General features: G+C 36.1%; 3 protein-coding genes across 7 annotated transcripts in view; 2 read left to right on the plus strand and 1 right to left on the minus strand.

Moving 5' to 3' along the window:
- The window catches only part of LOC116847854 (TATA-binding protein-associated factor 172), a 22,352-nt gene extending 4,839 nt beyond the window's left edge, over positions 1 to 17,513 (plus strand). For all 5 annotated transcript variants that reach the window (XM_032823317.1, XM_032823316.1, XM_032823320.1 and 2 more), the window contains 10 exons: positions 2,667 to 3,289; positions 4,164 to 4,930; positions 5,522 to 6,074; positions 6,459 to 6,753; positions 7,692 to 7,993; positions 8,110 to 8,423; positions 10,080 to 10,830; positions 11,607 to 11,885; positions 12,175 to 12,804; positions 12,890 to 17,513. In XM_032823317.1, the coding sequence (XP_032679208.1) occupies positions 2,667 to 3,289; positions 4,164 to 4,930; positions 5,522 to 6,074; positions 6,459 to 6,753; positions 7,692 to 7,993; positions 8,110 to 8,423; positions 10,080 to 10,830; positions 11,607 to 11,885; positions 12,175 to 12,804; positions 12,890 to 13,081 (4,706 nt within the window). In that variant the 3' untranslated portion in view covers positions 13,082 to 17,513. The remainder of the gene's footprint in view (positions 1 to 2,666; positions 3,290 to 4,163; positions 4,931 to 5,521; positions 6,075 to 6,458; positions 6,754 to 7,691; positions 7,994 to 8,109; positions 8,424 to 10,079; positions 10,831 to 11,606; positions 11,886 to 12,174; positions 12,805 to 12,889) is intronic.
- Positions 13,633 to 25,577, minus strand: part of LOC116847856 (alkyldihydroxyacetonephosphate synthase) — a 39,683-nt gene continuing 27,738 nt past the window's right edge. The window contains exons 4-6 of the mRNA XM_032823321.1: positions 17,533 to 17,821; positions 15,372 to 15,681; positions 13,633 to 15,155 (exon numbers count right to left, since the gene is read on the minus strand). Of these exons, the coding sequence (XP_032679212.1) occupies positions 14,382 to 15,155; positions 15,372 to 15,681; positions 17,533 to 17,821 (1,373 nt within the window). The 3' untranslated portion in view covers positions 13,633 to 14,381. The remainder of the gene's footprint in view (positions 15,156 to 15,371; positions 15,682 to 17,532; positions 17,822 to 25,577) is intronic.
- On the plus strand, positions 22,676 to 23,921 carry LOC116847857. Its single transcript, XM_032823322.1, has 2 exons — positions 22,676 to 22,716; positions 23,061 to 23,921. Exon 2 carries the CDS (start codon positions 23,296 to 23,298, stop codon positions 23,851 to 23,853), a length of 558 nt encoding a protein of 185 aa, XP_032679213.1. The 5' UTR covers positions 22,676 to 22,716; positions 23,061 to 23,295; the 3' UTR covers positions 23,854 to 23,921.

Below are 25,577 nucleotides of genomic sequence, written 5' to 3' on the forward strand. Positions count from 1 at the left end.
TATATATATATATAGGGTGTAAAAAAAATTAGACCGACAAACTTCAAGGGGAAATAGAGGACATAAAAACAAACATATTTTGTTAATAATGTTTTTCTCTACGATGCTTCGTTTTAATACTACAGGGTACAAAATAGGAATTTTATGATTTTAATAAAAAACAAACATATAAGTGGAAAAATTAAATTTATTCCAATTACACATATATATTTTAATCTTCAAAAAACAATGAACAAAAGATTTATCTTCGCTTGACTTTTTTTTATGGGGGCATATGAAAACTCATTTATGAGATACCTATTAAAACAGAAGCAGAATTGGTAGCCCGAATTATTGCTGCAGCATATCAGGTTCAGAATATTCCTGCAGTCTTCGAGCGCGTGAGACAATTAATGTTTCGACGATGTCATCTTTGTGTTGAAGGAAATGGAGGAATTTTTGAACATTTATTATAAATTGAGTTAATCAGTTGCGCATTTTTGTTCCGTTCTTTTGTTCATTGTTTTTTGAAGATTAAAATATATATGTGTAATTGAAATAAATGTAATTTTTCCACTTATATGTTTGTTTTTTATTAAAATCATAAAATTCCTATTTTGTACCCTGTAGTTAAAACGAAGCATCGTAGAGAAAAATATTATTAACAAAATATATTTGTTTTTATGTCCTCTATTTCCACTCGAAGTTTATCGGTCTAATTTTTTTACACCCTGTATATATATATATATATATATATATATATATATATATATATATATACACACACATACATACATACAGGGTGATCGGAAACAATCGCATTCGGTTAATATTATTGTATTTTTGAGCCAATTCTAAGGCTATTTTTCCTCTTACAAAATGTTATCCGAGTTGCTGAACTATAAAGATAAATAGTTGGCCTCTCACAGGCCAAATACGGAAAGTAGGCAAAGGCAGTACAATTCACAGTCAGATGTTGAGTAATACTCATGTGACAATATTCATACATCTTAGCTTGAAAACTTTCAATGTCAATGTGATTGTGCACAATAGTAAATAAATTATTTTAATTTAGTTGGATATAATTATAACATAACGTGTAAGGATAAAATAATCGATTGCGTTTGCAATACGAACTCGTCAATTTTCTCAAATGTTAGAATATCTTATGCTTCGTACGATTAATGTATGCTTCGTTCTTCTCTTGTTTATTTTTAAAGTTCGTACATGTAAAATTTATATTGCACTTAAGACAAGTTTGCGTCCACGAACGCAATCGACTATTTCATCTTTACACGTTATATAATAATCATATTCAACTAACAAGGAGATGCCACAACCTGCTAAATCGATTTCTGAACAAGTCATAGCACGTGCACTAGCTGTGATGTTGAACATCAATATCCTAACGGGGTTTGTGCCAATGGGTCTTTGTTTGTGAGAAATTACAGTATAAAGTTTGGATCACGGGATTGTATCCCACATATAGCTAAAGTTGCAGCTATATTTCAGGAAGGTGGCGTGGCTGAGCAGACTGAGGTTCCCACATCAAACATTTTTAAGCCAGCAGCGATCGTTCGAATCCCGGCGACGAGTTGTCTGTGTGCGGTATTTTTTTTCTTATTTGTTTTGCATGTCTTTCGTTTTTATGCTATTAACCAGGGGTAATTAGGGAAGTATCAAGCTTTAACGCAAACACGAATATAGACACATAATTTGCATTGCTTGCAATGAAATATATTTTTAGTATATATGAAAATATTATTGGTGCTGATGATAAATAGGAAGAAAGATTGTATGTGCATCGCATTACCTCGAATGTCAAAATATATACTTTTATCACTTGTAAATAAATCAGGATAGTTGTACATTCTCGTTATCATACTTTTAACCTGCCTATAAAAAACATTGCACGGCAGGTAGATTGCTGTACATTTCAGCGATATTATTTGCAAGTTATATGTTGACTTATATTTTGCAAGCATTTGTATATGGTTTATTGTTGTTTCTCATCTAATTATCCCTGATTAATAGCATAAAAACGAAAGACATATGCAAAACAAATGTATTATATTCGAAAAACATTAATTATATGCCCTAAAGTAAGAAAAAAAAACCGCACACGACCGAACGCTCGCTGCCGACTCAAAAACGTTCGACGTGGGACCTCAGTCTGCTCAACCACGTCGCCTTGCTGAAGGAAAGTCGCAACTTTAGCCATATGTATGATACAGTCCCGCGACCAAAACTTTCTACTGTAATTTCTCACACAAACAAAGGCCCATTGGCACAAATCCCGTTAGGATGTTGATACTTAACATCGCAGCTAGCAAACGTGCTGTGACTCGTTCAAAAATCGATTTAGCACAACTATTGTGCACAATTACATTGACATTGAAAGTTTCCAAGCTAAAATGTATGAACATGTCTATTGCCTAACGTCTGTGTCTAATGGTGAATTGTGCTGTCCTTGCCTACTTTCCGTATCTAGTGAAAGGCTAACTATTTATCTTTATAACTCAGCAACTAAGCCTCGGATAACATTTTAGGTGAAAAAGGAAAAATAATCTTAAAATTCGCTCAAAAATACGATAATATTAATCGAATATGATTGTTTCCGATCACTCTGTGTGTGTGTGTGTGTGTATGTGTACGTGTGCGTGTGTAACCTTAATCTGTATCTACAGGAGCAGGCAAATCTCGAGATCAAACTTTGGAGGAGATGAAAGAGAGCCATCACAGATGGATAACCGACGCCGCTTTACGATTATTATGTGTATTGGGTCTTGATCGGTTTGGAGATTTCGTTTCCGATCAGGTCATCGCGCCCGTGCGAGAAACGTGCGCGCAAGCATTAGGATCGCTTCTGATGTTAGTGCCCACCCAGTCGCAAGTTGATGGTACAAATAATGTCTTTCAAGGGTTACTTTCAGTAATGATGAAGTTACTAGAACACTATGAATGGGAGGCCAGGCATGGTGCTCTTCTCGCGCTGAAGTATCTACTTGCTATACGGAACGACTTATTAGACGAAGTGCTGCCCAAGGTATTTCCTTCCGTTATACAAGGACTGGCTGACCCTGTAGATGATGTTGGTGCAGCTGCCGCAAGTGCACTTATACCGGTAGCGTCGGCGCTTCCGCGATTATTCAAACCGTCGGAACTTGAAGCGATCGTGACACGCCTCTGGCGATTATTGAAGGAACAGGATGACTTAGCAGCTGCTTGCAATAGTTTTATGGGTCTGTTGGCAGCGATACTCTCGTTACCCACCGCACAAGCTTGTTTGCGGCCTCAACCGTTATCACAGGTAATATGGTGGATTCTTTTATTCGAAAGATATTTTACACTTATCTACACATATAAACTACTACATGCACGACTATAAACGCATGTGCAGTACATTTCTCGAACAACACGCGAGAATCAGTGACTGCACGATCGCCTAGAATCGACTTAGTAACATTTATACGCACACATATACATGCACATAAATACCTTAGAATCTGTATTTACATGACTAGTATAAAACAATTTAATCACTCTCAATATTGTAATTACTAGTATTACATGTTGTATAGCATAGTTATATAATTAATTGTATAACACGTGTAACATTAATAATTATAATATTAGGAATTATTCAATCAATTTTATGTAAACTGTTCATGTATTGATTTTCATTAATTTTATGTAAGCTGTTTATGTAAATTTAGACTATAAGGGTTATTAAAAATTTTAAATTGCTATACAAATGTAGTCAGTTTTATAATTGGTAAAACGAAAAACAGAAACAGCTATAGTCAATATTATGTTAATTATAGAAAAACTAGAATAGCATAACAGAAACTGTTACATATAGAGAACTAGAATTAATTTGTGCTTTTTTTAGGTTAGAGCTGCGTCTTTCGTGGTTTTGTTTCTGGCAAGAGAAATAACCTGAAATTGTTTCTAAATAAAAAGTAAAATTTCAGATCTTTCCTTTCCCTGAGAAAGTGAACTGGGATGTTCACGAAACGTCGGAAATAAATCCATGAAGGACGCAGCATCAATTCGGACATTAAATATTAGAATTAACTTGTTAACAGTTTAAATATTTACACTAACAACCGCAACTGGTTATCTTTCTCTCACTTGGTAGAATTAACTTATGTTTAATCTCTAATTGAATATCGTATGTTCAGGTATTACCACGTTTATGGCCATTTCTCAGTCATCCGAGTTCGAGTGTACGCAAGGCCACGCTACAAACAATGCAAACACTCACCGGCGACGATCGCAACAGAAACAAAAAGGAACGATGGGGGGAGCACGGTGCGATAGGACTTCAGGAAGCGTTGCGACATGTGTATCAGTGCGTGTTGATCGAGCATATTCCTGCGATACAGGACGTAGCGGAGCGCGTTTGGGAAAATCTAGTCGTAAATAGTGATCTCGAATTATTGCTGCACGCGGCGTGCCCTCTCGTCAGTACGTGGCTTTGCCTTGCTATGCAGCCGGAATATGTGCCGTTCAACCCGAGCCTGTTGGTAACGGTCACTAGTAGTGTTAAAAACACGAAATATAATCAAACGGTCACTTACTCCGATGGCCAGTCTGACTCGAACGACAACAGTAGTAACACCAACGTGAACACGAAGCCATTATCCGAGCTAAAGATATACATCGGAGGGATCGAGACAGTAGCACCGAACGTGCGAAAGGCAAACGTCGTACAGGCTCGTTGTAGGGCATCTCGTATGCTAGGATTGTTATCTTACTACATAGTGCAACCCGCGCCGGGTGTGATTTATACGCCAGATGTAACTAGTCCTACAGTTTGTTATGCCAATGTATTATTGGCTTATCTCAATTCAAGATCAGCGTTACAACGTACTATCGCAGGACTCACCATGTCATACTGGGCGAACGTAGATCCTCTGCAACAGCCCATGATACCAGACATACTCAGGTATGATAAAATATACGTGTATACTCAATGTCTGAATTTAAATATAACATTTGCCGTGTGCAGATGCAGCGTATCAAACTGAATAGAAAAATTCTATATCATTTTTTATATAACGCTTTTATTGTAAAGATATTTATTGAAGAAAATTGGCCAATATGAGTGCACAGTGATACGATGGAACAAGTTCTGTAGAATAGTCTAAAAAGACATTCGCCATATTTATTATCCTGTAATAACAATGAATATCGACTGCCAACAAAAAACAAAATAACATTGCAATTGCAGTGAGCACTTCAACATCACATGCATGATGCTAAACTGCACGTCTATATTCGTTATCATATCGAAACGAGCTCAAAACATATCTCTTCAGACATATTTCTAAAAAAAAAAAAAAAAAAAACTGGTTCTACCATATTGTGTGTACTTACTCTCGCCAATTCAGTTTAATATTTTAATAAGATAGATATGAAACATTGTTACATCTACACTTCAGTTAAAGTATAAGTTATACTTGCACCCAATAAGGATTGTATTTCAGATAACCTGCATATCGGCTTCGACGCTAACGAGAAATGTTTCTTGTTCAAGGGAAAGACTGTTGGGCTGTTTGAACGAGTGCGTGTACTACGACGAAATTGCGAATGCCTTTACTCGTTTGTTACACGAAAGCCGAGATTACATTGCGACTTTAAAACATTATGGACTGCCAGTGCTTATCGAAGTGGATTCATCCGGTGTGATGACTCTCGATCAAATCATAACGGTCACTGAAAAAAATATTTCTACACTTTGCGCCATGGTTCCTAAAACTATTCCAAACGCCAGTTCTCCAGTAGGTATTAAAATAAAACCCAAGCTGAACGACGAGTTGGAGGAAAGAAGGCAAACATTACTGACCGGAGCGTCTACTACGTTGACGCAACAACATATATTACACGTTATGTCGACATCTGCACTCGCCGGTGCTGCTGCGATGTTACATTGTTTACCACCATCTCCACAACCACTTAATCCAGTGGTAAAACCACTGATGGAGGCTATAAAACGCGAAGAAAATGAAGAACTCCAAAAATTAGCTGCAAAACATTTAGCTCGTTTAGTAGATACGTGCGTCGACAGAAAGCCATCGCCGAACATAAAGGTAAAGATACAAAATTTATTTTACAATAGACTTCTAGTTATGCTACCTATATGTACGCCTCGGAATATTTGATTGAACCAGTAATGTAACAAAGTAAGATTTTATGGAAGATTTGAAGAAAACAAATCATAAGCAGTATATAACATACTATAAATATCCTCGGGGAAGACTGTAAAAGTTTAGTGGAATATCCACTGAAATTAGGAGAAAAAGAAATCCTTTCTAAAATGAACAAATTTATGTAACGTTAAACTTGTTAAATATGATTTTGAGCCGAATGACGATCCTAGTTCGTCATACTTTAATGTAAAACATGCCATTTAGCATTACTTGTCAAAAGTATCTAAATGGTTGGTCTAAACAATGATCTTTTGTCCACTGCAGATTTCCACCAATCTTTGCGCGTTTCTGTGTTCTGACGTGGAATTTACGCCGCGGGTTTCTGGCAACATAGACGCAGACGTAATCGACGGAATACTTACCTTGAATAACAGACAAAAGCAGGCTGAGAGATTAGCATACAATCGCGGTACAAGTGGCGGACTCGGAAGCACTAGGGGACCAGGTAGACCGCCAACGACTGAAATCCCACTGGAGGAACTGCTGTCTTGCGAGGAACCAGAAGCCAAAGCCGCCAGGACGCGTCGTCGAGGAGCTACGTTCGCATTGACAGCCATAGGTATAATGGATACTCTTGGATTTTTTGGACGCGCATTAAGCTCGTATCAAATGGCATATTAGAGATTGATGATTTCAAATTAAAGATTGAAAATTGGAATAAAGCGAATCAAGGTTGAAATCAGTTGATTCATCGAGCTATAATCTCAAATTCGCAATATTAAAGATCTCACTATCTCCCATTAACTTAATCGGTCGATTATTCTACTGAAACTGACCAATTGCATTTATCATTCAGTAGAATTGTCTAATCGTGGTTGATACTTAATCGGCCGATTATGTTAATCGGAAGTGATGAAACTGACTCCTAGTCTCCAATATCTAGTCTGATACACATTTTAGTTAATTTTTGGAGCTCTTCATTTCGTGATTGACTATTATTTAATTCAAATCTCTCTCGACACGCGTTGCACATTTCGACCGATTTTTGACTTACTCCGCCTAGCGCTGTTCCCTTTCATTATCGTGCGCTATCTTCGAGCCGCTCGAGACTCAGAAGCGCATGACTTGTAAATATATGTTTCTAAAGCTTAATCTACAATGTGCTGTTTGTTTCTTGTTTCTTGTTATCTATTTTTTTTTTTAACTAAAACTTAATCTACAATGTGCTCTTTGCTTACTGTTTCTTATTATCTGTCTTTTTTTGAATTTAGACTTGAGATTTGAGTCAGACATTAAGAGAAAGAAAGAAGAAGCAAAGAACACATTGCATAGATCAAGCTTAATAGTTTTCCACTATTGGAAATATATGTTTGCAAGTCATACGCTCTTTCGAGCAGCTCAGTTTGCACGCGGGATGATGAAATAAAAAAAATAGCGCTAGGTGGAGGAAGTCGAAAATATACATTGCGTGTCGAGTTCTAGTTTGATTTATACGCCATTAATGTTGCAAACACTTAAGCCGAATATGTTTTAACACTTTTAACATTGTTCTTATAGCTGATTTTTTCGGCCCTCAATTACCGTCCCGTTTGCCTCATTTGTGGGAACTAATAATGGCGAGTTTGTTAAAAGACGTTAAGAACACCGAACAAGAGAACAGAGTCGAGGAGGAAGGAAACCAATTGATCTTCGGTTTACAAGTCTTAGAAACCATTGCACCGAGTTTAAATAAGTTGATTTTACCACCAGCACTAGATCGTCTGCCACATTTGTGTAGTTTATTAGCGCATCCGTACAAAGCGGTCAGGCATATGGCGGCACGATGCGTAGCCACATTAGCGAAGCTAAGCACAGAGAAGGTAATTTTCTTTTCTTTTCTTCATTTTCTCTTTATTCCCCATCTTCTCATATATTCGTAGTGTCATGTGTTGACGAGCGCATCAATAAACATAATTTAAATAAAACTTTTCCTCAGACAATGGCACATGTAATACGCTCTGTCATACCAATGTTGGAAACGAGCGGCGGCGAGAAGAAAAATCCCGCGGGCACCGTGACACCAAACAAAGTCGATTCAGTACGTCAAGGAGCGGCTGAAGCATTAGCTTGTCTTGTTGAAAGTTTAGGGGTGCAGGTGGTACCGTACGCTGTGCTTTTCATGGTACCGTTACTCGGACGTATGAGCGATCAAAATCAATCAGTGAGATGGATCTGTAGCGCGACGTTTGCTACACTCGTTCAATTATTACCGTTAGATCCTGGGGCGATCGCTGATCCGCCAAATTTAGCGTACGTTAATACTTATATATATCTATATTTTACAACAAAAAAAGTTGTAAGGTTGTAAAAAACTTACAACTATATTTGCTACAAACTTTAAATTAATTTAATAAAACTAAAAAAAAGTCATTACGCTATTATTTAATATTGTTACTAAAAGATATTATTAAAAATCGAGAAACAAAATGGTTTTCAACGTATAATAATTTTTTTATTAATTGTCCGCGCACATTAAAAGTCCGATAATCGTAATATTGCAGCGCTAAAATATAATTATATCTTCTCGTTAGTAGAATACCGCAACTAACATTTACGATTGACTCTGATTAGTCTCTTTACTTTGGTTAATATTTGGAAGTAGTAGGTATCCTATAAAATTAGATGAATAAGAACCTCGTCATTAAATATTTGGCGTAAAAATTTTTTAAATTAACCGAGAAAGGATAAACATATACGTCGTGTGTTAAAACGACTTTGAATTCCGATTTTACTGATTAATTAACTATTATTTAAGGCTCCTTGTACACAGAGTCACAAAATGATTTGGACGCATTTCGAGCACTGAAATTACAGCGCTTCAAGATGTCAGAATTGAAAGGCACTGCTGACACATTTGCATATAAATCGGTTATGACAAAAGTCAAAGTTACAATACAAAGTATGAAAATAAATGTAAGGTAACGTGAAGACATGTTAATTCATGTTAATATACCTTGTACTGTCACTTTGATTCCTGTAATAACCGAATCATATGCAAGTGTGTCAGCAATGCCTCTTACATTTGACATTTGGAAGCGTTGCAACTTTAATGCATGAAATGCGTTCGCAGGCTATGCCAAGTTTATTCAGAAGCGAGAAATGACATGAGAAATGACGAAAGTTGCGTGCCATTTCTAAATAAAGATAAACATGGACGAAAGAGTATTTAAGATTGCTTGAGTACATTTGTAAAATTATCAGAAAGGCATCTCTTTATCCTGATGATCAATAAATAATTGTATAATAAATGGTAAAATTATGAAATAAGTTTGTTTTGTCTGCATGTCACCATTTATTATATGACTATTTATTAATCATCAGGGAAAAGGGATATCTTTCGAAGAATTTTACAAGTACGCTCAAGCAATCTTAAGTGCTCTTTCGTCTATATTTATCTTTATTTAGAAATGGCACGTAAATTTCGTCAGTATATGTCGTTCCTCGCTTCTGACATCACAAATTCAACATGGCGAGGTATAAGGAGCTTAAATATTATTAAATTATTATTAACATCTTTTTCCTTATCATTAATTGAAGTAGTTTCTATCTTACGAAGATTATTTGCCTCATCCGGAAAGATTTAATGTGTACACACTTCATCAAAATAGCTTTAACATTTTTTCTATATAATATCGCTAATAAGGAATTAATTCGAGTAGGTTTCTTTTTTTTTGTAAGCTTAGCTGGATAATAGATATAATTAATTAGCGCTTAGTTAAATAATAAATATAATTAATTAGCATATTAAAATAACGCACTAATTCCAAAATAATGTCGAAAACAGAGTTCCCTAAAATCACTGTGCGTGTAAAGTCAATCTGTTAATGGTGACTTATACATTTGTGTAGCATATGATTAGATAGGGCAAGCCCTTCTCATGATGTATCTAACGATATTGCATTACAGGCAAGAGAAGAGGCAAGAGCGATTGTTCTTGGAACAGCTGTTGAATCCACGAACCATTCCGGACACGGATCTGCCAGTTCCTGTAGCCGCGGAACTGCGTTCTTATCAACGTCAAGGGTTGAATTGGCTCAACTTCTTAAACCGTTTTCACCTCCACGGTGTATTGTGCGATGATATGGGTCTTGGCAAGACGCTGCAGACTCTTTGCATGTTAGCGTTGGATCATTATCGCAATGCAGATGCGCCACCCAGTTTGGTAGTATGTCCGCCGACTCTTACCGGTCACTGGGTCTATGAGGTGGAAAGATTTTTCAAAACAAACGATCTGACGGTAATCCATTTCGCTGGGCCACCACAGGAACGCGAGAAACTGCGTCCTATAGTTATGAATTACAAACTCATAGTCGTGAGTTATGACATCGTACGAAAGGAAACCGAGTTCTTCGAGGGGCGTCAATGGAATTATTGTGTACTTGATGAAGGTCATATAATAAAGAACGGAAAAACAAAGAGTGCGAAGGCCGCCAAACGGTTGCACGCCAATTACAGACTCATACTATCCGGAACACCTATACAGAACAATGTGCTCGAATTGTGGTCTCTGTTCGATTTTTTGATGCCGGGTTTCCTTGGCAGCGAGAAACAATTCGCAGCGAGATATTCCCGTCCTATCTTGGCGTGCAGAGAACCCAAAGCAGGACCAAAAGAACAAGAGGCTGGCGCTTTAGCTATGGAAGCTCTTCATAAACAGGTAATTTCGATAAAAATCGTTTGTCATGCTTTACAATATTTCACTTCACGCATACAGAATATCTAAATTTAAATACAGCACTTTCTGTGTGCATTGAAATGAATAGAAAAATATATGCCATTTTTCATATCATTTAATATCTTTATTATTAAAATATCAAAGAAGATTGAAAAATGTGAATGTATGTGATGTGATGGGACGCGCACGCGCGAGCTTTATAGGGTGCGTTCAAAAATCCACTCTAAAAATAGAGCAGTATTCAATTAATCAATCATAATACGGAAATCTTAATTCTTTTTATCCCGATTGGTCAATTATATGTTACTCTACCTTCGAGTACGATTTCTGAACGCACTCTAGGGCTATCTGAAGAACCATATCTTGGACTTGTTTGCTATCTCCTAACAAGATAGATATCGATAGTGAATTACTTCTAATATTGTGACTAATGAGTGGTCAAACATTACATATAGCTATATCTATATAGCTATATTATCAAAAGATCAGAAATCTCTTGAGACTACCTAAGTTTGTCTCACTCCATTACATACACTCACACGTTCGCCAATTTTCTTTAAATTATAATAAAGACGGCATATAAAAAATAAATATTTAAAAAAGATTCAGGATTTTCTTGTTTGGATGCGTTCCACTTACATATGGCTAGTGTCATACTTAAATTCGAGTACTCTGTGTCAGTACATCGATATAATATAAATATAACATCTATAATATAAACAGCAAGTATTAGATCACGGTGGAAATTTTGTCTGCAGGTACTACCATTTTTACTCCGTCGAAACAAGGAAGATGTATTGCAAGATCTGCCACCGAAAATCACGCAGGATTATTACTGTGACCTATCGCCCTTGCAGCGAATGCTCTACGAGGACTTTCGCACGCGTCATTCAGCTGCATTCACATCTACTACGTCAACTTCTTCATCTTCGAACGACTCCCACAACAGTCATGTATTCGAAGCGCTGCGATATCTACGTAACGTGTGTAATCATCCCAAATTGGTGCTCGATCCACGGCATCCTATGTATCAAGCGGTGCGTACATGTTGCATGAATGATTCTTATTGTATAGTGCTATTTTGATTGATACATATAGCAAGCAGTAATTTTCTATTATAATATTTCAATTTCGGCGATGCATGTAAACAATGGCGTGACAAGCGATACGCATTGTATCAATTTAACGCACCATTGATTATACACATTACTGAAATAAAAATAATTCAATATAAAATTACTTAGTTAATACGCGTATTGAACGATCGGTGCAAACAAAACGTACGTACTGTATTGTATTCAATCACATGTTCTGTGATATTTCCAGGTATGCAACATAATGAAGCAACAGCAAAATACTCTGGCGGACATCGAGCACGGCGCGAAGCTACCCGCTCTCAAGCAATTGTTACTGGACTGCGGTATCGGACAACAACAGAACCAACAAGCTCGCGGCAATTCGTCGACCGCGAGCACAGAAAGCACACAGCAACAACAACTAGTTAGCCAACATCGCGCCCTGATCTTCTGTCAATTGAAAGCGATGCTGGATATCGTGGAAAAGGATCTGTTACGTATGCATCTACCAACAGTGACGTATCTACGTCTGGACGGAAGTATACCCGCGGCGCAGCGGCACTCTGTTGTGACGCGTTTCAACGCCGACCCGTCCATCGACGTTCTCTTATTAACCACCCAAGTCGGCGGTCTCGGTCTCAACTTAACTGGCGCAGACACAGTTATATTCGTGGAGCACGACTGGAACCCGATGAAGGATCTGCAAGCTATGGACCGCGCGCATCGTATAGGCCAGAAAAAAGTAGTCAATGTGTATCGCCTGATCACTAGATCAACGGTAGAGGAAAAGATCATGGGATTGCAGAAGTTCAAACTTCTTACGGCGAATACGGTGATCTCGGCGGAGAACGCTTCGTTGGACACGATGGGCACCGATCAGGTAAGTTGGAACAATATTTTGTATCGTCTATCGTCTAATCTTCCGAAATACTTTAAGGTATATAACTGATGTATAATCTGTTCAGTTGTTAGACTTATTTACACTGGATAACGAGAAAGACAAAAGATCAAAACGTCATCACGAAGATACCGCAGGCCTATCGGGCGTCAGTCGTTCTATATTGGATATTCTACCTGAACTCTGGGGAGAACAGCAATATGAAGATGAATATGATCTCGACTCATTTTTGTCTACTCTGAAGGCTGATAGCCAGTAAGCTTGTACCTCGACAATTTGTTGAGCGTATATGTGTAAATTAGGGCACAGTACATTTTTCGCATACCGTTGTAGCTCCAAGTTCGATGCGAGATATCAAGTGAACTCTAAGGGAGACAGGGTGACGGTAAAATTTAGAAATTGGAAGCTGAGACAGTAATTAAAATTAATACTAAAACTTAATTTTATGTCGATATAATCGTTATCGATATGATCGACAAAATGTCTCAACTTTTTATGAGTACTTTTAAACACAACAGTACATTTGACCCTATATCTGATTAGGTATAAACGCAATTAAACGACTGCAATTACGAGAAAGTTCTGTAAATATGTGAAATGAATAAATGACTTTTATAAGGGCGATTCGATGTTAATAAAATGATATTTGCATATAGAATTAACTGACATATAGTATTGACTGAAAAAGGAGAACCAAGAAAGAAAAGTGAACTACGAAGAACGGCGCTTAGGCTGTATCTTCGCGTGAATGTCGATGCGTGAACGTCGACATTTGCGAACTATTTGTTCTTTTTCTTCTTTTTTTTTTTCTTCAATCGTTCCAATTTCTAGACCAATTTACTGCCACTCGTACTTTCAATAATAATAAAAATTTAATCCGATTGTGAATCCTTGGTTGCGTATGATATGCTAACGCTTCATGCTTGACAATGAATTGTTGACGAATTACGACACATCGCAGGTACCAAAAGCAACCATGTCGCGTCACTTGGATATTAAGAATTACGTATGATTAAGAATTATGCGTCCTCATTACATAAAATAATGACTGCATTTAGAAAACACAGTTGAGTGAGCATTCACTGTCATTCGTATATTCTTTTAGATTCATCATAGATCTGAAAGAACACCAGTTTATAAGTGCTGCAAAATGCTTGTGTTTTCTAAATGCCTCATTGAGAAAGTTGACACACTTGTACCTAACTGTCCAACAATAGCAAGTAGAGATAGATTAAGGTATCTTATAAGTGAGAGCGAAAGAGAGTGTTTTCGTTTAGTTGTAATAATTTATAAAAATGCCGATACAATTACAATTCCGCATTTGTACCAAAACGTCGTCACGGTGCATAATTATTTATAATATAAACTAGTCTCTCTCTTTTTTTTTCTACACCATCATGATAAATCAGTATACGACAATACCACTTGTCTCTTACTATTCACTTTTTTTTCCGTTAAGTCATAAGAATAACAATTTTTTTCCCCATTCTTTGATACGATACTGGGTTTCCTAGTCACGTACCGCCGCTATCAGATAGCGTAAATAGCATACCTAGCGCTCACAGTTTCGCTTTGTACATTACATCTATATTGCCCGCCCCGAATATATTATGCGGATCCAAATGTGCTTTGGTCGCACGATAAAGGGAAACACCCGCTTCTCCGACGGCCTCGGGATAAAACTGCGCCCGTAACTTGCCGATGCCGTGGTGATGCGACAGAGAGCCGCCACTTGCGAGTATCTCTTCTCGTGCCGAGCACTCGATAGCCTCGTAAACCTCGACCGGGTTCTCCAGATTCGTGTACTTGAACGCCATATAGAAGTACACGCAGCAGCCTGCGTCGTAAGTCTGCGTGACGCGACAGGAGATAAGATATTTGCGTATGCCGTGCGCCTCGCAGTCCCTGGCCACGCGTGACTTGACATTTCTGCACAACGACAACGTGCGGTTCCAAGAAACAGAAGTCTCGAACGACTCCGCTAATACGTTAAATTCGAGTGCGAGGTCACGAATGTATCCGATCACGAACGTCATCATGTATCCGCGCTCGCCATTGGTCTCACCACCCGAAACACCGCCGTGCTTCTCGGCAATATTGTAGATTTTCCGTTCCTGTGCCGCGACGTCCGCCGCCGCGTTGCCTTCCATCATCAGCGTGGCCATGCATATCTGATCCCACTGGAAACCCTTTATACCGGTGATATACATATGCTTCAGGCTTTGCAGTATCGTGTTGATCCAACCAGATTCTGGACGTAGCGCATAGCCGAGCTGGAACTGCTCGTTGTCCATTAAACGTATGCTGGACGGCTGACATCGTTCTTTCGCGATCTATGTTATTTAGAAAATCTTTATATATTGTGTATACTTTGCGTACAATGAAGGACCGTGCTCCTTTATGATATTGGTGATGAAACCGATCTTACACAGCGGTTATTCATATTTTTTGTGTACTGGACGAGAATGTTAAGTAAAAGAAACACGGTCCTCTCGTCTGACCCGCCATTCAAAAGCCGCCAAAGTCATACAATAAAGTAATATACGCACTTCTCGAAACGCGTGAACACCGCTTTGGAAATTCGGGAACACAATGCTGCCGTACTTCACCACCCGCGGTAATGGTCTGATCTTCATTACGACCTCTGTAACGACTCCTAGAGTGCCCTCGCTGCCGAGAATCATGTGATCGAAATCTGGCCCGCAGGATGCACGAGGCACTAAACTGCCTCTCTCCAAAGTGATAACAGGATCATCCGTTCTCCCGGTGACCATACGCACTCGCATGACTAGGTCCTCGATGTTGCCGTACGTGTTTTTCTTCATGCCGCTTGCCCTGGTCGCCACCCATCCGCCTAAACTGTTTGAGAAGAGAATTAGCTTCCGTTTCGAAAGATGTAAGTCTTTTACGCGTGTAAATGTATTCGTAAACGCTAACCACAATTCAAGGCTAGAATGCACATGCGTAAACAGACACGTGTTTTAAATATGAATAATTATTAAGCGTAGACGTAATGTGATATGTGTATTCTAATGCAACTTTCACTCTGAAGGTATTTATTATTTCGTATCACTTCAGTATTTCTAAAGTTGTGAGAACTATTCGAATCGAATCACGGTAAGATTGAAATCCTCTCTATTTGAAAATTTTGTTTCCTTTCGGAAATTTAAATACAGATCTGGCATATTGGCACAATTTTGGGAAGCCGTATTTCCTGCTAGTGAGTTAACGTGAGTTATATTTGGGCCTCTCTACTTGCCAAATCTTAAAAGAAATCAACATAGAATTAAATAATTAAGAAAAGGTAGTGAAGTTCTCACATCATAAAGATTTGGGACAGTTTGACATGATTCATTGTGTACGTTGCAAACTTGGAGAAATATTCGGCGTGTAATTACACGTTCAAACGTTATTATTTAGTTATAATAATTAATCGCATTAATATTTAATGACTGGCTTCTATAAATTAGTCATGTTATTAATCATGTTGTTGATTAAAAATTAAAATTCCATTCAACACGGAAAATTTTTGATTCGCACATCTCTAAGGGCTAATTTTTTAGTAGCAATTTAAATTTCGATTTAAGTTTTTAAATTCTATTCTAATAATGTATATATTTGATATACTTAAACAGAGTTTAAATCTATGTTTAAAGTGTTACTGAAAAACTGACCTATTTCGTGTTATAAACAACAATTTCATAAAAATAGCTTGTACTTTATAATTAAATATACCCTTTAGAATATTTCAATTCTATTATGTAATGTATAGTATATAATGTATAGTATATAATGTATAGTTTGTATTTTTAAACATTCTGTAGTGTTAAAATACAGTTTTCTGCGGTTCTTTTGTTCAGTCCTAAGTAATTATGAAGAAATACAAAAAATATACAGATCGTTAGTTAACATTAATTATACTCTAGAGCTTTCGTTCATAGCAATAAAAGTAATTTTAACAATTAGATTTCTATAAGAGAACTTTGCTCTACTAAAATATTAAGTAATAAGGATAAATACGGTTCGCGGCAAACAACTCGTCTTTCGGTGAATATTTGAAATATTCCATATTTCGAATAAATAAAACATTAAACGTAAATTCTAAACGATTTGTAAGACGCGTTTTCTTATTATCAAAGATGAAATTATTAAGTAACTGCTTAAAATATCGACGTCTTCGTCGCAAAAAATCCTACAATATCATTTATTAGCATCTTTAACCCTTAGTGGCCCTACATGAGTATTTCGAGTCCGGACGGTTTCTATTCGTAGAAATTTCTCAGCATGTTGAGGGTCCCGGATTTTCTATCTCCTTCTAAAAAATGCACATTGAAGTACAGGTATTTGTTCTAAAAACTTGAAAGTATATCCGTGAATTTTTACAAATTTTTCGAATCACTTTAAAGATATGATAAAAGGGCCGGACTCGAAAAACTCATGTAGGGCCACTTGTAGTTTTTCATATAAGCCACTAAGGGTTAAAAAGATATTTTGCATAATAATTCATATAACATTCTTAACCACATTCTACGCCTAGAGTTGTCTTTTTTACGTCGCCGCACCGCGAAACTTTTATTACACCTGTTTCTGTTGTATAATGTGTGTCGGTGAACGAAGCCAATTTTATGTAAGATCGAACTCAACTCATTTTATGTGAGAATCCAAATGTCTGCAATAAAATGTTAAACATACTGCATATTGTGTATGTACCTAGAGAATTCGTAAGAATCGGGTTCGTGGCCGCTCGTGAATCCTTGGAGACGGAGTTGCCGTTCCAGGTCCTGGCCGATGATGCCCGATTCGCAGCACACCAACAGATTGTCCCTGTCTATCCATAATATCCGATTCATTTGCGACGTGTCTAATGAGATTATCGTCCGGCGTTCATTCGCGGAGCAATACACCGCGCCGCTGACGCTGGTTCCACCGCCAAAAGGTATACAGGCTGCCCCATATTGCGCGCATAAATAGACGATTCTAACGACGTCATCGTGACACGCTGTAAGTGTATGATAATATTATTGGAGAATATTGCCTATTATGCAAACAAGAAAAGTTAATCTCTTGATATCTCCGCTTACGCAATGCTTACCACGATGAATGTACATTTAAATAAATTAAGTCATGTGCAAAAATAAATAAGAATATAGCAAACGAAAAACTAAACTTTAAACGAGTCAAGTATTCGCTTTGACCTGAGTAAGTAGTCCATATCGATTACTTTTGTTGGAACTCGTGTGTCGAGTATAATATTGAATTATTTCTGTAAAAGACTTGTCATACATTTCACACATCGCATTCTAACGATTTCTTCTTAACGTTAGGCCGTTTAAAGTATACATATGTGCTTAGATCATTTTAAAATTAACTAAATAAAAACAAAATGAAAATATATAAATCTATTTGAGATAAAATTAAGATTATTTCGTTCTGAAAGTATGCGGATAAAAAATGAATTTATATGGTAATTTATCTATAGATAATTTCTAGATTATATTGTTTTAAAATTTATAAACACACAGTTATAAAAAGTTATTTATGTAAAATTTATGTAAAACAATCATTTATGTAAAAACAATTAAGAAAAAATATTGCAATTGAGAAAGTATGTAAAAATATATATTCATATATTATATGATCATCATATGATATATTTTTGTAAAATATATATAAGAACAGTTTTTTTATATGTAATATCCGTTAATTTCTGAGAATAATATAAATTTACTGTTACTTTGTTCTGAATATAAACTAATCGTAATATAATCTAAATCTCAATGCAGTCTAATATAGGTTTTATACGGTTTTATACGGTCTGATGTGCAAAAACATCCATGATGAGAAAGCAAATATTTTAAGATTTTACACATTTGCAATAATGTATTCTATATTATCTAAACGTCATTCTAAATAATTCGATAAAAATAATATTTTTTTCTGTCTAAAATGTAAAAATGAAAATAATATATATTTTTATTATCTACACATCATACAGTACAGAAGTTTCAAAAAGCTTTCAGAAAGGTTTCAAAAACATTAAAACTTTTTTGAGATCTTTCTGAAATCTTTTTTAAACTTTTATGCTGTATAGGACATCCCATTAATAAATTCCATTAATAAATGGGAGGCGAAATTGAATTGTGTAATAAAGTATTAAGAAAGAAAATGGAAGGCGCGCGCGTAGCGCGCACTGCATACTAGTCCCATTAATAAATGGGAGATGAAACGCTATGAATTTGTCTATCGAAATTATCGAAGAGGTGAAGTTTCTTTTTTGCGATGCCGATTGGCTGTTCGCAGGCGGCTGTTCGCAGATTCGCGCTGCATGCAGCTGTCAGTCGCAGCGGTCAAACAGATCAAAGGTTGTGTTGAGATTGTCTCGAATGTAAATGCAGATTATGTAATAAAGTACTAAGAAAGAAAATGGGAGGCGCGCACGTAGCGCGCGCTGTGTGCTAGTAAAGATAAAATGCCGTAAAAATTTCATCTGGATGATCATTTACATAATTTTACCTAAAGAAGAGCAAATACTACATATATAGAAAAATATAATTTTAGTGCTAAGAAAAGCGATTATATATATATATATATTCAATTTACTTTCCTTCTTCTAAATAACAATTATTTTTTACAAGAAATATTTTCTTAATAATAATCTTAAAATATACTTATCACAAAAAAAGAATTTATTCTCTTTACGCGCGCCCGTACTCACACACACACACGCACATACGAACGCACGCACACATACACATACAGCAGAGAGGTTTTAGGTTATTAATTACTATGAAAATGACAAAGTCCTTATCTTTACTAACACATACACACACACGATGTGTAAAACCTCCGGCAATCTCCGCGTGGTACACATTGGGTAATGCTAATACCGGCGGTAAATATCACTTTTCAGAAAAATGTAAAGTTTTCTTCAAGGTCACGTAACTTGGTCAAAAGAAATTGTAAGGAAATGTAAACAAAACGTTTTGTAGGTAAAATACTATACTTTTCGAATGTAAGGACTTATATTACATGTTTCATGAAAAATTTTTTCATCGAGCTATGGATTGTCAAAGATACTTAATTTTAAGGAACAAAACATTATGTTCATTTTTAAAGCATAGAACGACAAAGATAAACAAATTTTTTTAATTATCAATAAGAAAGAATTGCTTTAGAATTGCTTTCAAGTTTCAAAATGATTTTTTCATTTTTCATCTACGATGATTAGTTGATTAATATGCTGAACTTATTAGAATTGAAGAGATATTTAGAGAGAGAGAGAGAGAGAGAGAGATGTTTATGATAAAAAAGTTTATGATAAATTTGCGAATATATAAACTTATGAAATACTGGAAACAAGTAATATTTACTTGAATGTACTATGTATTTTTCTCTCTGCGCGTATATGTGTGTATTTATGTGCATATTGAGTAAAACGCAATATCACGTCGTCTATTATTTTTAATTCAAGTTAGTAAAGGTTCGCTAATAACACAATGAAATTGCATGAAAACAGTAATTAAATAGGTAGAATAGTGTCATACCACTGACTGCAGGCTTGCGAAATCAAATCCAACGCATGAAGGAGATACTCATTTACAGTTGTTTTTTTCCTTTGTATAGTTATATAGTCCTTTGTAAAGTTATATGATTAAATCCAGGGTATCTGGTAACTCACGGAGGAGCCGTGATGTAAGTAGATTGGGTCAAACTGAACAAAAAATCCTTTATTATTTTCCAAATAACTACGTACGTGTTTAGTTATTAATTAAAGAAAATTGGTGTACAATAATGTTGTCCACAATAATGCATCAATCTTCTTTAATTAAGATTAATGGTCATTTGGAAAATGGTACTGGACTGTTTTGTTCAGTTTGATCTAATACACAAGCATACAGCGGTAGACGTCGCTATCATAACTCATCTATGACGCGTGATCATTCACGAATCTTCTTTAAGATTAATAATTCAAAATTTTACGTAGTTATTCAAAAAATAGTAAAAGAACTTTTTGTTCTGTTTGATCTAATCTACCTATACACCGCCGTATAGGACTCCGTGAGTTATCTCGTATATAGAAAAAGGCTAAGCGCAAAATACCGTGTACAAAAAGTTTAATGCAAATGATATTAATATTAAAAGGGAAGGTGGCCTGTGTAAGTATACTGATCCTTCTTATTTGCTATTAAGTGACAGATTCCAGAAGTGACTTATGTAATTATTAGCTTAGTGGGCTGCCATTACGCTAGTGCTATTAAATCAATAGACAACAGCTGGAATTAGTTACGACACATTTTCATTTCGGAGTATTTCTGAACATTCTCAAAACATAGCATTTAATTATACATATTTCCTTATCCTTCTTAAACTTGGGCGTATTATCATACAAATATATAACACTTCAGAGTATTTTGTTCGTTATTTAACATTTTATTCAGCTGTATATATTTCGAGTTAAACAAAGTTGAATAATAGCATGGAATTTTGCTAATATAGTCCTCTAAGCTCATGCTGATAATATTGTTAATGATATACCTTTTTTTCGAGTTTTTTTTTGTATCGAAGTATTTGATGAGCTAATTATACTAGTTTACAAATTTCGGTCAACTTTTGTATTAGAACAGCTGATAACTTTTTTAATTAAGATAATTTTTCACGCTGAATTCAAATTCGACGCCAAAATTTTTGTAGGTCGTCAGGTTTTTGAGATATCGCCAGGTGGCAGTACCGTCGTGTCGTTATGGTGACGGCTCATTTTGACAGCAAATTGTTTGAAGCAAATTCATTGTGCCCGTGTTTTTTCAGCTTATTTCAATAACAAAAAATGTCGAATAGAGCGTGTAAAACAGATCCGAGTTTTTTTTGCTACATTTGTGGGGAGTATATAGTCGCGAAGAAGAGCTACGCAATCACAGAGGCGCTCAACCCTTATAGAAATATCATACTAAGAATCATTGATAATTACTTATTATCCAGTATTTTTAATACTGAAAATAAGTAATTATCAATGATTCTTAGTATGATATTTCTATAAGGGAAACTGTCATATTTGCACTACTTTGGTTTTGCTGTGGGCAATCTGGACAAGCCATGGATACCGAGAATGTTTTGTAATGCTTACAGAACAAAGCTATATCGGTGGTCGACGGGCGAAAAAATCTATTTGTCATTCAAAGATCCAGTCATTTGGAGAGAGCCGTTACGATCACGTAACGGACTGTTACTTCTGTATGACTAAAGTAACCGGAATATCTAAAAAAACTCGACAAAATGTGAAATATGCGAATGTTTTATCGGTCACAAAGTCGGTTCCACGCAGCCTAAAAGATCCATTGCCGGTTTGTTCGGATATATCCAGCCCAGAGTCTGAAGAAATCACACCAGCAGAAAGCAGCGGAAGCGAATTCACGATGAGCAAAGTGCATTTAATTACACAAGCTGAATTGAACGATTTGGTTCGCGATTTGCATTTATCGAAGCAAAACTCTGAATTCCCTTATAGAAATATCATACTAAGAATCATTGATAATTACTTATTTTCAGTATTAAAAATACTAGATAATAAGTAATTATCAATGATTCTTAGTATGATATTTCTATAAGGGTTACTGGCATCACGACTACAACAGTAGAAATATCTGTCAAGCAAAACGAAAGTCACCTATTTCAGAAACAGGAATGCCGAACTCATTACATATTTCAACAAAATAGACCAGATCTGTTTCTGCACTGACGTTCAAGGTTTATTTCAAAAGATGAACCAACCATACGACAAAAATGAGTGGCGACTGTTTATTGATGAGGAGGGGCAACGGTGGAGACGGGCATACATAGATAGCAGGTGTTAAAGGATAGCAACCTTTGACTTTGAGAGACTGACAGCTGTACTATTTGGTACAGTAACATTGTTTCTCTCTGTAGTCGCCGTACGCTCGAGATCGCGTCAGAGATGTCGCTTCCGAACGACATCTCTGAGCGTTATCTAGGAAGAGGAGAGTGTCGTGAGCGTGGAGCGTCAGGGAGCTCAGTGATTTAGAGCAGTCGTCCGGCAAGCGAAAGACCTGGGTTTCGAGTCCCGACCTTAGCAGGATATTTTTCGCGCTCTCGATATTTTTCTCTTTCTGGAACGAAAAAGATACGCAGATCTCGAACGCACGGCGTCCCGCCGCCACCTAGTATGCCCTCCTCCTTCTATGGTTCTAAATATAGTTGTTCTAAATATATTGTTCTAAATATAGTTTGAAGGCCACACTCTTGCATAATGGAAATCAAAAGTCATCTATTCCAATCACTCACGCAGTTAACATAAAGGAAACTTACGAGGCAATGGATAAAATATTGTAAGTGATCAAATACAACGATCATAAATAGAAAATATGCGGTGATCTGAAGGTATTTGATCGAATCCAAGCTAGAAATACAGGAATATATTCCTGCATTTCATGACTCATTACACCATTACAGGTTGTCGGCATGTTAACTGGTATGCAAAGCGGCTTTACAAAATACTGTTGCTTCTTGTGTCTTTGGGACAGTCGAGCAACAATGCATCATTACACCAGAACATCTTGGCCAGTGAGACAGCAATTCTCACCTGGAAAACAAAACATTTCAAATAAACCACTTATTGACCCACAAGACGTGTTGCTCCCGCCACTGCACATTAAACTTGGTCTAGTGAAGAACTTTGTCAAAGCACTCGACCGGGACGGACCTGCTTTCCAGTATTTGGCGACAAAGTTTCCAAAAATATCTTCTGCCAAAATCAAAGAGAGAATTTTTGTAGGTCCACAAATAAGAGAATTAATTGATGACAAGCAGTTTTCGCAACATTTGTCAGCCACAGAAACCGCGTGGACGTCCTTCAAAAAAGTTGTCCGTGAATTTCTCGGCAACCGGAAAAGCGATAACTACAGGCAAATAGTTGCGGATCTGCTGGAAAATTATCGTCGAATTGGTGTTCGTATGTCGCTCAAGCTCCATTTCTTACATTCCCACTTGGAGTTTTCCCGGAAAACTTGGGCGAAGTAAGCGATAAGCAAGACGAGCGAATGCACCAGGATATGCGAAGAATTGAATGTAATTACCAAGGTTTTTGGAATCCCTTATAGAAATATCATACTAAGAATCATTGATAATTACTTATTATCTAGTATTTTTAATAATAAAAATAAGTAATTATCAATGATTCTTAGTATGATATTTCTATAAGGGATGAGGGCATGCTCAACGATGACTGTTGGTCCTTATTGCGTGAAACAAACCCAAAACAACACAAGAGACAAAATTTGGCAGCCGTTCACTTCTAAATTTTTGAATAAAATGGGCCATTGTGGCCAAAAACAGCAACAAATGGGCCTTTCATATATCTCGAAAACCTGATGACCTACGAAAAAACGGACTTGGAATCAGCATCGAAAATTACTTTAAAAACACATTTCAGCTGCTCCAGTACAAAACCTATATACCAGTGTTATAATTCTACTGCTAATTTATGATTCACGTTACTGCAATTTTGTTGAAAAAAATAACTGAAGTTAAGTTTAAAAGTCTATTTGTTTTGTTCTAAGAATTTATTTTGAATAAATTTATAAATTTGTAATAAAATACTATTTTTTTAAACAAAACAATTTTGTAAATCTAATTTACTATTTTTATTTATATATACCTCGATGCATTATACAATGTCACCACATTTTTATAAATATCTTCCTAAGTAATAAATATTATGTAAGTTTAAGTCTAAAATTGATTACACAATACTTTAAGAAATATAATATAATATAATCAACGTTGTCCATTAGTGTGTGCATGTACCGTTAGAGAACGTTCTGCTCATATGATTTTAATTTTTTATTATTCATCACGTATTCTATTATGCCAATTTTATACTGTTTATTTGTAGTTTTCCATTCTGACCTCTATTTCTTGACTCTCTTCTAATTGTCTGGAAACTTTTGGGTGAATCGCACTCATTCTTTTGACCATCACTTTTGTCTACCACTAATCACAGACACAATATTCTTGGACTTCTTTTTACAAAGCATTATTTACCATATATATATATATATATATATATATATATATATATATATATATATTTATTTATTTATTTATTTATTTATTTATTTATTTATTTATTTATTAAACATATTTATTTATTTAATTACATATGTCTATACATAAAACAAATACTGTTGAATGAGAAAAGAAAAATATAATTTGATTCTATTAAACGTCGAAATCATGGATTACTACAAACATAAATATTTACTTCAATTTTATTTTCAAAACAGCATTCTTTTCAATGTGAACATATATAATTATATATGATTATATATCGCTATATATGGATAAAATCTATAATATATATCTGTAATCTATACAGGATGTCTGACTCGTACCGTACCAGAGCTAATATATAGCTAGAATAGGTCAAGATGAGTAATGGAATCGGTGTTTTTTTTTAAACAACCACGTAAAATTTCGAATTATTAAATAAAGTTGATAGGCTAATCAGAGCGCGTGATACGGCAGGTGGGACATACGGCTCGCCGCGGTGAAGAAAATGGATGATTGCTCGCGGACCTATTTCATTTGGTAGATGCTACTAAACGGCCCACCTCTCTGACCTATGAGATAGGTTCGCGAGCAATCGTCCATTTTCTTCGCCGGCCGCGACGAGCCGTATGTCCCGCCTGCCATGTCGCCGCGCTCTGATTAGCCCATCTACTTTATTTAATAACTCGAAATTT

This window comes from Odontomachus brunneus, unplaced genomic scaffold (assembly GCF_010583005.1).
Source record: "Odontomachus brunneus isolate Ranch 3 - 2012 unplaced genomic scaffold, Obru_v1 Obru_scaffold_084, whole genome shotgun sequence".
In the NCBI taxonomy this organism is placed as follows: Eukaryota; Metazoa; Arthropoda; class Insecta; order Hymenoptera; family Formicidae; genus Odontomachus; species Odontomachus brunneus.

What these genes read in the sequence shown, in the direction of transcription:
- LOC116847857 (XM_032823322.1), top strand. Translation starts at nt 23,296, where the DNA reads ATGTTAACTGGTATGCAAAGCGGCTTTACAAAATACTGTTGCTTCTTG.